This window comes from Castor canadensis, chromosome 5 (assembly GCF_047511655.1).
Source record: "Castor canadensis chromosome 5, mCasCan1.hap1v2, whole genome shotgun sequence".
Taxonomy (NCBI): domain Eukaryota; kingdom Metazoa; phylum Chordata; class Mammalia; order Rodentia; family Castoridae; genus Castor; species Castor canadensis.
The window spans coordinates 107,858,459-107,874,220 of record NC_133390.1 but is presented as its reverse complement, the minus strand read 5'-3'; the positions used below and the strand labels follow the sequence as shown (position 1 = coordinate 107,874,220).

General features: G+C 37.2%; 1 protein-coding gene across 3 annotated transcripts in view; it reads left to right on the top strand.

Annotated features, from left to right (window-relative positions):
- Positions 1–15,762, top strand: part of Ppm1l (protein phosphatase, Mg2+/Mn2+ dependent 1L) — a 270,446-nt gene that overhangs the window by 161,835 nt on the left and 92,849 nt on the right. The window contains exons 1-2 of one of the 3 annotated variants that reach the window (XM_074073882.1): positions 971–987; positions 14,082–14,256. In XM_074073882.1, the coding sequence (XP_073929983.1) occupies positions 14,220–14,256 (37 nt within the window). In that variant the 5' untranslated portion in view covers positions 971–987; positions 14,082–14,219. Of the gene's footprint in view, positions 1–970; positions 988–13,267; positions 13,345–14,081; positions 14,257–15,762 lie in introns of those variants that run through there. The other 2 variants (XM_074073881.1, XM_020165500.2) reach the window with 2 other exon arrangements.

Sequence of the window (15,762 nt, the reverse complement as noted above, 5' to 3'; positions counted from 1 at the left end):
GATTTTTGATAAAACATGCATATACATTCAGAATTCAGTTATTCACTTCTAATGCTCCATTTATCTGCAGGACAGATTAAAAATATCTGGAGCACTATAATGAACACAGACATTAAAAGAAAGGGCTATGGAGGAAAATCACAACCATAAAGTCCGTGTATGTTTCTTTAATGGGAAGGTTAAACATTTACCAAATATTTAGGCTAGATAATTGTGCATACAGTATACAATTATCTTAGAGCCAAGATTTTCCCACCTATGGAGGAAAACCCAGAACTTCTTACAGCAATCAAGGTGATTTGGTGTGCAAACCAAATTCCTATGTGAGAGACATGCGTATTACAACATTCCATTCATGTTCCAGTGATGGCCTTAAATTATCAAGAACACATGCAGTGTTCTTCTGCACTCTTCCTTTGAAAAACTGTGGAGAGGTATATGTTTTACTTCAGAAACACATATCCATCATTTTTTCATCATTTAGAGAGTAAAGTTGAGTTAAATGAGACATTCACTTATGTAAAACTCTTCATTCTCTATGATTCTCATTAGATGAGGTGTTATGACATTGAACTATCATGTATAGAATTTTCATTTAAAAATTACATAGGACACACACAAGTTTAATTTTCTCTTTAAATGATGAATGAATCCTGAGAATTTATTTAGTTCTTGGGAAAGATACCAATAAAGTATTCTATTAAGATATGTATATATATAATTTTGTTTCCTGTACTTGAAAAAAAGATTTGAGACAGAGGTGACAGCTTAGTTTATAAATAGCTACTCAATGCAAAAATGGCCAGTTACCTTTCTTCTAAGTTTTTATTAACATTCACTATTTAATTGTGAGGGTTTTATAAGTCACGCTAACTTATTTGATTTTCTTTTGATTGTAGGGCACTTAAATCAAAACAATATGTTTTGAAGAAGAATCACAGATACTTCCTTGGAGAAAGAAAATAAATTAATAATTGAGTATTGCAGGTAGTAAAATTTATATTTCTGGTTTGACCATTTCCATCATAATTTGCAACATTTGGAAATTGCTTGTAGCAATTCAGTAAATCTTTAGGATATGGGCTGTCTGGGCATGGGGCATAAAGGTTTAGGACACTGCTGTATAGCAAGTATGGGTTGTTTTGTTTTTTCTTTTCTGCCATTTCAGAGACACTAGCCTCACTGAGCAATTCTTTATTTCCTAAGGTTAGACCAGCTGTGGATTACTATAATTATGTACTTATTATGTTTTTTCCAATCCACTGTGAATCCAATTCAGACTTCATATGTCTCTTTGGAATCTTGTTCATTTTCTCATGATTGTATGGTTCCTGACAAAAGATAATTTGGAGACTCTAGTTAAAGTTGGGTTTTTTATGGGGCACCACCAATTGTCTGTTGTTTTTAATAATGCTTAATAACCTTTTCATTTTTAATCTTACATCAAGTAAAATAGCTGCCACTTACAACACCTGGCTGCATTTTTATCCGTTCTTTTTCCTCTAAGGATTGCTGTCAGGGCTAAAACTCCCTCTAACAGTTTTGACTTGTATGGTCAAAGGGAAAGCAATAGAATTGCTTAAGGAAAATCTCTGGGTATTGGAATTTTTAGAGCACTTGGTAGGGTTCAAAAAATAAATTGTACATTCTTATAGTTTGGAATTGATTATATTGTTCTGTATTTCTTTAATAATCACCTCTGTAGCTACATTGTGAACTGTTTCAGGGTGAAGACCATTTGCAAGGTGAAGACGTATTTTTGTACATTTGGAACCTAACATAGTGCCCCATAAATAAAGGCACAAAGTAATTCAAGCAAAAAATATGAATAATATATATCTACATATGCCTGCTAATTTGCTGTAGTTTGACCACTCATCTATACCAGGCTTTGGCAATTTTTTTTTTCTATAAAGGACTGTGTAGTAAATATTTTAGGCTTTGTGTACCACACAACCTCTGTCTCATTTGCTCAACTCTACTGTTGTAGTGCCAGAGTAGCCATCGATGATATGTAGGACTGCTATCCAATAAAACTTCATTCACAAAAACAGGTATTTGGGTCAGTCTGGACTTAAAACAATGCTTACATACAAGACTCATGTGCTGACTTTGATTGGTGGTTGCCTGGGAATACAGCATCCAGAAGGATTTTGAGGGTGGATCTGGGTAGCAGGGCAAGTAATTCTTTAGTTGATTAACAATGTCTGCCATAAACATTGCTTTTGTCCCCCCTGTATTTAAGAATACTGTAATTTGTGCATATGGTTGACTTTATTTCTTTGCATTGGGGGCCAAGAAGGACATAGCCAGATTTTAATTCATCTCTAACAAATAAAAGGAATCTTAAAACACATATTTTGTGTCTCACCTATATCCCTACCTTCATCTCAGTTTTATAATTATATTCTTCTCAGAGCTGAATTCCTAGGATTTGCCTACATGAAATATTTACGAAACTCTAGATCTTGTGGACAAGAAAAGGATTACTGGAGGTGTGCAGAGGCACATCTGTAAAATGTTGCTAATCATATCTGCCTTGAAGGTTGTGAGGGTTAAATGAAATAATTTACATAAAGTACCAAGCATAGTGCCTGGCACATACCAAGTATTCAGTAAGCGGATCTGTTCCTGAGAACCCTGGCTACCCACATAAAAGGGCGAATCCCATTACTTCTGATTTTTCCAGCCCTCCTTCCAGTTAGGTGGGAAGACCCCTGCAGAGCAAATGCTCTCTCCCCAGTGGCAAATCCTAAATCTCTTTTTCACTTCTCTCTGTGGAGAACATTCTTCATGGAGTAGGGTATATATCCATGCAGGAGGATAAATAGATGGGATTTGAAATGGTGAGACTACTGGACTTCTTTCCTATGAAATTGGGAGCACTTGTACACATTTCCTAAAAGAAAAATGTTCATTTTAGTTTTATTCTGCAGGCTTTTTGGAGAAGAATTTTAAAACTTGAATGATTTCAAGTTTGTTGATACTTATCAGTTGATACTATTTTAAGCCCACAGTTTCCCTCAGAAAAGAACAACTTTCGTGATTTAAAAAATATTACTAGTATATGACACTGAGATGTGTTTGATTCCTGTCATAGCGAAGGTTAGAACAGTGCAAATTCGACATCTCCAAGAAATGTGAAAGGAAGGTTAAGGCTCCACCAGTTGTCTACACTAAAGAAAGGCAGCAGTGTGCGAGGTGAGGAAGAAAAAAAAAATATGTGGGTGTTAAATGTGAAGACAAGAGCTTATTGGGGTCTAACTTGTTCTTAACTCAGATCTTTGAAGTAAATCAACTTTAACGTAAAGAAAAGAATTATTTTTCCCCAACAACAAATACGAAGTTATTATTGGTTTTGTTTGGGCAAGTGAAGCATGTATCCTGCTCTCCTGGTGTTCCTCAGTAGACCCAATGACTGCTCTCCAGTACCGCAGAGCACAAATCACATTGACGTCTTTCCACCCACATAATTACAAATTTTATTCACCCATGGCTCTAACTTACATTCGTGGACAATTCGTATTTGTTCAGTGTGCTCTTTCTTGCCGTTTTCTCTTACTACTCATCTCACCCCTTTGTAGACCTTCGATTTATTTTTTAGACCTCGACTCAAGTGTCACTCTCTCAAGAAAGCCTTGCTCGCCACCTCACCCCACACCAAGCTGTTGTATTTCCTTAAAGAATCTTGTTTCTTGTCATCATTTGGTTAATTTCTGTCTCCTGTGAGCACCGTGAGAGCAGGCACGTGTCTGTTTTCCCACCATTTATCCCAAGCAGTTAGCACAGTGCCTGGTACATAGAAGACAATAAATATTATTTTAAAGACTGTAGCTCTACCACATGACTGTGTGCCTACTTATCTGGCTACTTCTCTTTTGGAGTTAAGTAGGAACTGGGAAAAGATATTTTTTTCTTCGTAAAGTTCATGAACTATTTGCCCATCCAAATTTCAGATGTACCACTTTATGTGTACACAAGCGGGTGCACTCACTGCTGCAATCATAGCTTTTTACACAAGTAGGTATCCTATTTTTCTCTTGCCTAAATAAGATACCCTTCCAAACCCTATCTGCGAAGTTATGCAACACTGCTGCTGCTGCTGCTTTCCTTTTGCTTCTGCTACTCTTCTTCAGCTCCTATACTCACATTTCTTCTGTTAGTCCCCCACAGAGGTCCAGACATGTTCTGATTGTCCATGGGCGTCATGGTCAAAAGGAAGTCACTACATGGTCAAGGTGCTTTGTCAGAGGTCACTTTGTGGACTGCTTTACACGGCTTACTGGGACTTGCTTGGGTTCCAGGAGTTCCCTGGCATCCTAAGTACTCAAGTTCAGTTAGCTTGCTTTAGGAAAAGACCTTGGCCTTCTGAGGCTGAGCAGATTGGCAATTTCAAATGATAAAGAAAAAACACATGGCACCAAGCCATGCAGCAATGTCACTGCATATAGTCAAGATTTATATAAGAATTAAAAAATATTTACTTGCTAAACCTGAATCCTGCAGAAGGACTGTTAGTGTAGAGGTTTGGAGGTATGTCAGAATTTGTTAAGAAGCTTGTAAAAATACATATCTAGACCTTCTCAAATCAACATCTCTAGGGCGTAGAATCTGGTGTTTCACCTTTTTAGTGAACCTGTTAAAATATAGTGCAAGTTTGAAAAGCAGATTCTAGAGTCCTACTCAAAAAGTATTGATTTACTAAATATAGAACAGGACCCATGAATCTGTTTTAAAAGAAGTCAATCCCTCTCTCTAACCCTGGTGACTCACAAGCAGCTGGTTGGATTTCTGTCCCTGCAGAAACCCTGATCAAGTTAAGTCACCTAATGTTGTAGAGAAAACTGAAGCCTTGTTCTATTGCCTTTCCCATGCATGGATCTCATAAGGCTTCCCTGTGACCTGTTCTTGAACTCAGTACCCAGGTTCCCAAAAATGGGGCATTAGTGTGTGTGTGTGTGTGTGTGTGTGTGTATGTGTGTGTGTGTGTAAGATCTGTTCACAGAGCTTTCTAGTAGAGCTCAAACTTAAACACAAATAATTCAAAAATACTAGGAAACATTCTTAGTGTGAAATAAAACATTGCTAACATGCTCTGGTTTTCCAAACCAGCAGTTCCTACAAGTGGTATTAAATAAGACATGGTGCTCATGAAATATAAAATAGTATAAGTGATGGGAAAAAACAGCTTGAGCCTGGTCTTTTTCTTTTTCTCTTTTTAATTTTTCTTTATGGTCATATAGAGTTACCACTCATAGAATATTAAGCCAGGTTCAAAGTCCCTCTCTTTTTCTTCTGGCATGGTTACATGAGTTAAACATTAGGGAAACCCACACATGTGAAAGAGTTGTGCTCCTACCTGCTAGTTGCTTATACATAGTGGGGAGACAATTAGCTAGGTGACTGCATGGAAATGCTGTGAAGTGGTTGAAAGTTGTTCTAGAGGTCCAAATGGGCAGGAGAGGTAAGGAAGCAGTAGCTCTTACCAGAGAGACCACTTTTGCAACCCAAGAGATGGCTCCTTATATGTAGAGGAGAAGCTATCAAACTCTTCCTTAGTAACACATGCTGCTGTTGTACTTAATGCACTATTAGTGCCTTTGTATTACTCATATGTGTGATGTAACAAATTAAATTTGCTTTGTTAGGTTAGTCTCAAACAAGCTTTGATGGTAGATTGAGGGAGCCAGAGATAGAGAAGAGTAACTTAAGTCTTCAAGCAGTACAGGTCTTTGTGTTTTCCTCCACACGAAGTTAAATTTCAGAGCAGAGAATGTTTATCCTTCTTGATCTTTGATTTTTCACTTTACACCCTATTCCCGGAGTTTCCCTAGCTGTCCACTCTTTCTGAATAATCTGATCAATTTGTCCACACTGAGATGGAACATTATTTACTATATTACTTTCTCCTTAAAATAATTGTCTTTTGATAGGGACAACCAAAGATTGAGGCTGTAATGATAGAATTTCAGGCAGAAAGGGAAAATGATTGGGAGGTAGGGATTCTTTTTGGGTTACTGATATCACACTAAGTCAGTTGCCAACTCCCTGGCCAGAAAGACCAACCACTCTTCTACTGCCACTGGGTCTAAAACACTGGGTTTGAAAACACTTTTCACAGCCATGTGAGGTTAAGTTCATCAACCCAACTGGCATTGGTCTGGAATGTCCCTGCCACTCTAGCCACTCCTGCTTGCTGGAGTTACACCCTAAAGAGCTTGACAGGTAGCTGTGTGGGGGACAAAAGCCAAGTGAGGCCCAGTAGGAGTGCTTTGGCATTGCTCCTGTCTAAATAGCGGTTGCCAGCCAAGGAACATTTTATCTGTGTTTTGGCTACCTCCCTGAAGAGTTGCTTTTCTGTCATAGCTATAGATTCTATGTTTTTAATAACTCATGAGTATTTTATAATTCATTTACAACAGTCCCACTGGCTTCCTGAATCCCATGGGCATTTTAGTAGGAATTATGCATGAAATTTTCTAGAATACATTTGAATAGCACTTATGGAAGTTAATATTTCCCCAAGCTCTATTGTCCAAGACTCAGAAATGGAAAGGAATTTAATCAGTAGTTAACCATGTGTTTATTTGAAATATGAAACATACTTCTTTCTGTAAATAAATATTACTTTGCATTTTTCTTCTGTAGATCACAAGTATTTAGAATATGAAACATTTTCTTACTTCTTTCTATAACTGTTTCAAAGATCAGAACTCACCCATCACAAAAATTTAACAGACTGCTTTGGCTGAGTTCTGCTTGTTTGCTCAACCTAATTATGAAAAAAAAGTCTGCTGGTGGGCCATTTTTTATGCTGACATCTCTTAGGAGAATTTAGATGTGTATGTATGCTTTAAAAATGAAAATAAAAGAAAGACCATGGAACTAGTGTAGTCTTTTCTGCTGAAAACCTAACCTCTTCTTGGAATATGTGTGGTAAGTGAGGGGCAAAGAATTTATTCACATCACTTTGGTAGTAGGAAAATAACCTCAGCTTGCCCTCAGACCATAAACAGAGAAAATTTTTAGCTCCTTAGTGTTTGAATGTAGATTTTGATCAAGACATTAAGAAAAGTGGACCACACAGCTGAGCAGTAGGTGATACCTTAGCTAGTTATATCTTACTGCAATTAGAAAGTAGGGATTTGCAAAAGGGAGGTAATTGTTTTTATATATAAAGAAGCCATCTGCAGCTAGGAAGCCCCACTATAGCAAATGAGATTTGAGGTTATCTGTACATTCTGATAGGCGTGGTGCTACCATGTGGATGTAACTCAGAATAAATATGAGTTACGTGGTTGAGAAAGTCATTCAAAGGGCTTGTCACATGTGGAATCCCAGGGAGGTTGTCCTGAATAAGCTCCAACTTAGCAACCATCACCTTAATGTTTAAGCTAAATTAAAACCTCATCCTCCATATAAAGTAGGTTATATGATCTCAGGTCTGTCCCATGCTGAGGGTTAAGCCCTCTGCCGTGGTCATTTTGCTACAACAAATGACTCACATTTACAGGTCTGCAGCTTTGGTTCTCCATAGCAATCTTAAATCTCTGTAATAGGCATAAGATTTCATTTATATGTATCTGATTAATGCCTGGTCCTTTCTCAGGATGCCATTTTTTGAAGGAATCAAATTTGTCTTCTTGAGGTGCAATTATGAATTCAGGAGTACAAGATGGTTTTTCAAAGAAGCCTTTCTTGTTTAAATAACCTCTCCAGGTTAGAACCTCTCCATGGCAAGAAATGACACTTGGGAAGTACAAAAGAGGAATCACACTCCCTTGCTTTCTGTCCTTGTCCTGGTGGGCAAGGACATTCACTCTGACTTTGTTTTAAAGTGCCTGGAGCCAAAGAGCAGCTGTCAAAAGTTAATGATATGTTACCATAAGAAAGACAGATCCAAGGTGGACGAAGTGAATTAGTGTGTGTTCCTAGTGCTGGCTGCTGCCAAATAGCACCCACACTCACTTTCCGTCAAGGGCAGGGTGACCTTCCCTGCAATGAAATATTGCTCTCTCCTGTCTTGCTCTGGCACGAATCTTGAAGGATTCCCATGTTGATCTCTGCTTTATCTTGTGATTACCTAGCCATCATCCCTGAGTTAACGTTTGCCCCAATCCAGCCCTTCTCCCATGCACTGTTTGTAGAACTGATTTCCCATCTTACCTTCCTATATGTTTGTCTGATGCCAAAGTCTCCTCACTGAAAGGGACATCGATCAGATGCCCTCTGAATCAGATCTAACATTTGATTGTGTGTGAAAACAGAGTTAAACACCTTAACCTGGTGCAAAGATCGGTGCCTTTAGTTTCCTTTAGATTTACCCACGTCAAAATGCTTTGTGTCCATTCACAGTGGGCATGTAGATCCCAAGTAAGTTTACAGAGTAAACTTTGCTCATGTGCTCATTTATTCTGTCGGTGTTGGGCTTAGCCTAGCCTGGGCTGCTTGACACGGTGAAGGCATCGCCTTCTTTTTAAAAACTTAATGTTTTCCTCCTTCCATATTTCCTCCTCCACTACTTACAGCATAACCAAGTGTAGGTTACTTGCCCTCTCTGAGTCTGTTTCCTCATCTGTAAAAAAACCTGTTGGGGTTGTTGTGATGATTAGATCAACTAACACAGTAAAGCAAGCAGTATGGTACCAGCACAGAGAAATACAATTTTCATTTCATGAAATCTGGGAAATGCAGAAAACCACAGAGAAAAATATAAAAATCATCCAAATTCCTACTGCTCTAAGATAACTAGAGATATACATTCATATAATTCAACAAAAATAATTTTGTGATCTGTTTGTCTTTTTTTTTGGTGGTGGTACTGGGGTTTGAACTCAGGGCCTTGCACTTGCAAAGCAGTCACTCTACCATTTGAACCACACCTGCAGTCCTTTTTTGTCCTTTAGTCATTTTTTGGATAAGGTCTTTCATTTTTGCCTAGGACTGGCCTCGGACTGTAATCCTCCTATTTACACCTCACTTGAACTGGGATTACAGAAGTGATCCACCACACGAGGCTTATTGATTGAGATAGGTTATTCTAACTTTTTGCGCAAGCTGACCTCAAAATGAATTGCCTCCTTCTTGATATCCACCTCCTGATTAACTGAGGTTGTAGGCATGTACCACCACATCCAGCCTTCTGGGATCTGATTTCATTATGAGTATTTTCCTCAAATAATTTAGTATTTTTTCATAACATGATTTTTAATAGCTGAATTGTATTCCACTGCATGGATAGTCCATAATTTAATCAACCAATTTCTAGACAGATTTTCTTTATAAGGAATAATACTTTGATAAACATGTTTGCACACAAGTATTTGAGCTCATGTTTAAGTTTCCCTGAAAACTTTTCTAACAGACAATTATTAGGTAAAAAGGTATAAATGATGTTAAAGTTTTTGTTACCTTTGTTCACTTTCTGCCCAGAAAGATGATCTCGTTTACTGTCTTACCATAGTGTGCAAGGCCAGTCTTCTTGCCCTTCACCTTTTCAGTTTCCAGCTTCAGTCTCATTCTTCTCTAGTGTCTCTTAAATTCAGCTTCATTTCTTATTATTCCTGTCTCTGAGTTCACACTCACCGTTTTTTAGATTGCTTTTCCCTCCTGCAGTAAGTGCCTCTGACCTCACAACTTCTCTTTTAACTCTACCAGACTGCTTTACTGAATAACCGTCCTCTCCCCAGCTCAGTCCCTCTTCTGGGAGGCTGTTCAGCAATTGACATGGCTTGTGTATTAAATAAATATATTAATTTTTCTCAAGATTCCTGCCTATTGTCTTTTGCATTGTAATTGTGTTTTTTTCCAGTGTTTCATGTGTTTTGTTTTTTTGTTTGTTTGTTTGTTTACACATCAAAATTGCATGTTCCTTTATGGTAGAATTTGTTCTCTCTACAGTGTCAAGTTTAACACACTTTACTCAGCAGACGGTTAATAAATTAGAGATGCTGGCTGACAGGTTTTTTGTTTAAGATGAGTTGTGAAGCATTCAGTGGCTTTTGAAATACACTTTACCCCTCCCTGCAATATCTTGAATATGTATTGGTGATTTCTTAAGAGAACATGCCACTGTAATAGGAAGTTGTTTTTTAGCCTGATGAACAGAATCAGCATTGACTTGCTAAATTCCCAGGACGTAGGTTCTCAATCCTTCTGCTTCCTTCCTTTTTCCTTTTCACACTGAGCTCTTTTTATAGGGTACACTGAGCCCTTAGCTGCCTTCCAGACTGAAGGCATTCATGCAAATCGCACCTTTGGTGACCAACCTCATCTGCTTTTATAATTTCACACACACACACACACACACACACACACACACATACTCCCTTGCACTGGCCTCTGTCTTCTCAGGTCTGAGCAGAGGCAACCTGTGACCTTTTCTTCCACTTTCTGCCCTGAGGCTTCTTTGCCACCATCTGGGATAAGGTTGGGAGCCTCTGAAGTGTTTTAAACAAGCACATACCTGAATGTCCAGGTGAGCTAACTCCCCACAAGACAACCCTTAACACAGGTGCACAGTACTGAGGTGCCTTGTACATGACTCCTCAAAGGGTCCCTAGCAGAATCAAGCTTGTTGCCAAGTGAAGAAATAGTGGAGAAGACCAAGTGATTACAGAGAGGAAGTCACTGGCAGGCAAGTGACTTGGGTTTGAACTGTTCACTTTTCTAGAATGATGGTATCAACGGTCATTAAAGACCAAATGTAGTTCTGTTTCCCAGTAGAAAACCAGACTCTTACTCTTTATCTGGAATCATGAGAGGAAGTTCGGTTTGCATCCAAAGAATTGGGAGCTGTCAAAAGGTTTTATTTAAAAGCTATCTCAAAGTACCTAATTCTTGCATATTGTCAAGTTCTTGAGTGTCTATGGTACAAATTACCAAACCAGTTGCAGGTGGAGCACCATGATATGTAAGATACAGCCCTTATTTCCACCGAATGAGAAGCTAAAATACTTGTACCTACACAAATAATTGGAAGGCTGTTGTTCACAGAAATTAGATCAGGCAATACTAACAGAGTATGTAGCATTTGAGCCAAACAAAGAAGGGTACGCAGGATTGCCCAACACTAACAGCTTGTCTACTCACAGTCCTTATGAAGAGACAGAATAAGGGCATAAAATGCTTGCAAAAGCATAAAGTGCTGCATAAATGCTAGATACTGATAGTGTTAATAATATTGTTTCTGGAATGGCTAATTTATAAGGATAGGCAAGTAAACTTCTAGTAGCATTTGTCATTGATTAAGAATAAACAAGTAACCTAAGTTTTAACTTTTTCACTCCAGTTTTAGAATCTCAGTAAAAAATTTAAACTATTCTTTGTGTTCTCTTTTACTTATGGAATAATTCCCAATCTCAGTTAAAAATATGTTTTTGAACATAAACTCATGCTTGAACATAAGGTTTAACTGCCATTTGAATATATTTAGAGTGTCACCTCAGTATAAAGGGGGATTTCTTAAAATATCTTAAGAGTCTAATATTTTGCCTAGAGTTGTTTCCTTCTGCTAAAGTTAGGAAGTTTTCCCAGTAACAAGAACTCTATATGTGAAGTTACACTGTTTTAAAAATGAAATGCCAAAATAGAATTCCAATATAGTCAAAGATAGAGAAACTGTTCTAAGACCTAGCTCATGATTGCAATTAGGGAAGTAAATCCCATTTCAAGTACAATCAGTGGGCACAATTGGGAGGAATCATGTTGTGTGCTTTCAATATATAGAGTGCATCAGTATGTGTAAAATGTGATAAATTACAGAGCTGTTTCCTGTACCTCATAGGTATTCCAGGAATAAAACTATTAAAGACAGATGGTACACTGAATAGCAAGGTAGTGTAACTTTAAAAATAGTTATTCTGCAGTGTGAGAATATCGTTTTCCGAGCCAGATGCTGGTGGCTCATGCCTGTAATCTCAGCTGCTCATGAAGCAGAGATCAGGAGGATCAAGGTTCAAAGCCAGCCTGAGCAAATAGACCCTAAAAAAAAAAGTATATCATTTTCCAGTGTGAGGAGAAATTTGTTATTAAACTCTAGAATTAAATATGTTATGCTAATGTGCTCAGTCCATTTACATTTTATGGAATAATTTTATTTGTTCTACACTAACTGGCTGGCAGAGAAATTGAACAGTATTTGGCGATATTTTAAAGTTGTAATTCCATCAGAATCTGACTTACAGAATCTAAATAAATATAAATCCAGAAATAAAATATGTTGCGTGCTGTCTTTATCTGTTCTAAGGATTGAAATATAAGCTTTTCCCTACCTCTTCCTCATGTACTTTTCTGAGAAGTCAGTTGTCATTGTTCTGGCAAATTTCTTTTATCCTAAATTGTGCTAATATTTAAAAAGAATACTATGAAAGTTATAATAAAATATATTTTGAAGATAATTTTTTTAAATTACAATAGTAAGAACATAGAAACAATACTGAAATGTGGAAAGTAAAAACTATTTTCAGCGATTGGAGTATATCCTTCCATATCTCCTCCTACACAGGTGTGATAATATTAAGTGCAATGTCTATGAATGGGTATGCGTAACATGAAAAGCACATGCCCTCCCTGATACTTTGTAGCTTTAGTTTTTAACCTATCTCATATTTTCCAAAGGATATCGAGCCTACTATTCTATAAATGAAAAAAGCCTGAACCTATATCAATGCATATGAAATGTACACATAGCTACACGTTTGTGCGTGTATTTTTAACTCACACATTTAATAGATAACATTGAATCTTATCTGTGTACACACATTGTGGAATGGTTACATCTAGCTAATTAACAAATGCATTACTTCATATAGTTATCATTTTGTGGTGATACATAACATTCACTGTCTTTACATTTTTCAGAATACAGTATGTCATCATTGCTATTTAATAGATCTCTTGAAATGTTTTCCTCCAATCTAAGTATAATTATGTGTTCTATAAACCAAGTTCTCCCATCCTCCAACCACCCTGTCTCTAGTAACCACCATTGTATGCTCTACTTCTATGAAATCAATTTTTTAATATTGTACATATGAGTAAGGTCAGCCAGTATTTGTCTTCATGCCTGACTTATTTCACTTAGTTTAATGTTCTCCATGTCCATCCATGTTGTCAAAAATGACAGGATTTTCTTCTTTTCATGGCTGAATATTATACAAGGAGCTGTCAAACTCTTGACATTCTCACAGGATGTATTTTAAGAATTTCCTGACTCAGATGTACCAGTCATTTAATTTCCCCTGTAAATCTCTGTTTAACTTTCACAGTGATTCTCAACTGGGGAGGAGAAGAGAGCACTAACACTCCAACCCCACCACAAAAACATACCAGAATCTTTGAAAGGTCTGTTTCAAAGTTGACAGGTCTTCTTTCCAACCTCTAAGGAGAGCATACCTACCTGGCTGAAAATCACTGCATCTAGCAGATGTTACTAGTTGGGACTATGTTGTATAGGTGGTCTAGGAGCAAACAGACAAGCAAAAAACAGCAATTAATAATACAGACATATATATCTATATAAAATGAAGATTTGTAAGTGGCCAACAGTTGAGTTTTTTGGGTGATGGCATCCTTGTCTTTATTCTCTTTGCTTTTTTATTTATCTCATTATTTCACTGTGAGTCTAAAGGCTGACCTTCCTACCCAATTCACATGAATTCCTGGTAATTATCAGTTAGTGGAGGATAAATAGCAAAGCACAGTAGGGCCATGGAGGGCATTGTATGCATTGGCTCACTTCTGAGATGAGTGTCTTCTACAGGTCAGATTTGTATCCAGGAAAGTTATTATCATGGGCCCTTCAGAGTTCACAGGATTAATTGAAGGTCTGAGAACTAACTATGGGTATCAAATCCAATCCATCATCTTTTATACCATTAAGCCTGGTAGAAAGCCCTTAGGAGTCTGTGATTCTATTAGAGCATTCACCTTACTGCGTACAGTGGAGTGTAAATATCACAATGACAAGGACGTGTGTGTACGGAGGGTTGGTTACATAGTGCTCTCTCGGGCACCTAAGGGTAAGTGAAAAGCCTCAGATGAGATGTACTCATGGGCTTCTCTGAATGTTTAATCTGCAGACCGCAGCTGAATATGTAAAATCTCGACTCCCAGAAGCCCTTAAACAGCATCTTCAAGACTATGAAAAGGACAAAGAAAATAGTGTGTTGTCTTACCAGACCATCCTTGAACAGCAGATTCTGTCAATTGATCGAGAAATGCTTGAAAAATTGACCGTATCCTATGATGAAGCAGGTATGTTTGTTTTCAATACACACACACAGTTTTTTCCCTGCAAAATTTCTTTATAGACCTTGGTTAAATTTTGGCATTTTTCTGAGATAAAAAGTTAAGGACAAACTAGATTCAAAGTTATATAACATAGATTAATAGTAAATTTCTTCTCTTTGGTTTTTAGTATCAAAACTTTTTCAGGAGATTCCAAAAATAGCTCTCAAATATCAAATTCCTTTAAATTTTTGCTCTTTTTAAAATGAAATTTTCCTAGCCATTTATCAACTATATACTCCTAGTGATGTAATATTTTAAAGTGTCACTTCAGTTTTGGTTACAAGCTGAAGTTGTCCGATAATCTAAGACCTGTTATTTGAGTCAAGATTTTTGTGTTTTTTTTTTTTTTAATTTTGGAGATTTTTTTTTCTAAAGCAGTCTTTTTTCCCCCCCACCCCTGAAATTTTTAGATAAATTTGGCTTTCTTTTTCTTAGCAACTAAGATGCAACCTATCCCCTAATATCACACCATAGATTTTGGCTCACTGCATGCCCTAGGTTCATCCAATCCAAGGGAGTTTGTTAGTGAAGTCATAGATAGACCTCATGATGTCATTTTTATCTATTCATATCTATGGGCTAAAGCCCAGTTTTAATGAAATAAGTGCATTATTACTTAGAATTATTAAATTATTTAATAAAATTAAATGTACAGCATAAATATCCTGACTAAATTTGCCATACCTCTCCACCAAAAGGAGGAAGAAGTATAGGAAAACAGGTTGTTTAATGGTCAGATGTTGGTACGAAACCTGTGTTAAGTGTCAGAACTTACGCTTTTATTTTCACTAGGATAGTTTTAGGATGTATCTTATTTTCTTCCTCATAATGTAAGCAGTCATAATGCTAAGATTCTTAACATTTAATTTCAAGCTTGAGTAATAAACAGAAGAGTGAATTTTTTTAAGAAGCCCATAACATTAAGCTACATTTGCCCAACCATTAATGCAGATTTTCTAGTTCCTATGCCATCCCCATTTGCATTCCACCCTGTAACTCCTTCACTTCTCACTCACGCAGGATCCACATTACTCGCCTTGTTCTGGACATTGCAGCTCTTTCTGTTTCTCCTTTGCCTTATTAATTTTCCAGGCATACTGACTTTCTTCTGCCTGATGAGCAGTCTCTGTCTCTCTGTCTCTGGTGCTAGAGATCAAACCCAGAGCATCACATGTCTTACCCTTAATGGAATAAAATATGATTGTGATCAGCCCAATCAAATAGTATTTAGATATTCATATCCTCTTCATGATCATGGAACTTATATATTCCACCCACTTCCTGCCCCCATACCCAATTATGGTAAAAAAAAAAAAAAAAAAAAAAAAACCTGACATCCATAGACTTACCTGAAATAGTAGTTACTTAGTTGTAAGGCCGAGACTAGTGTCCTAATTGCTAATCAAGCTTTCACCACAACAAGTCAGCTTTTCATTTGCTTAGTAATCATTTGTTAAATACATAGCCATG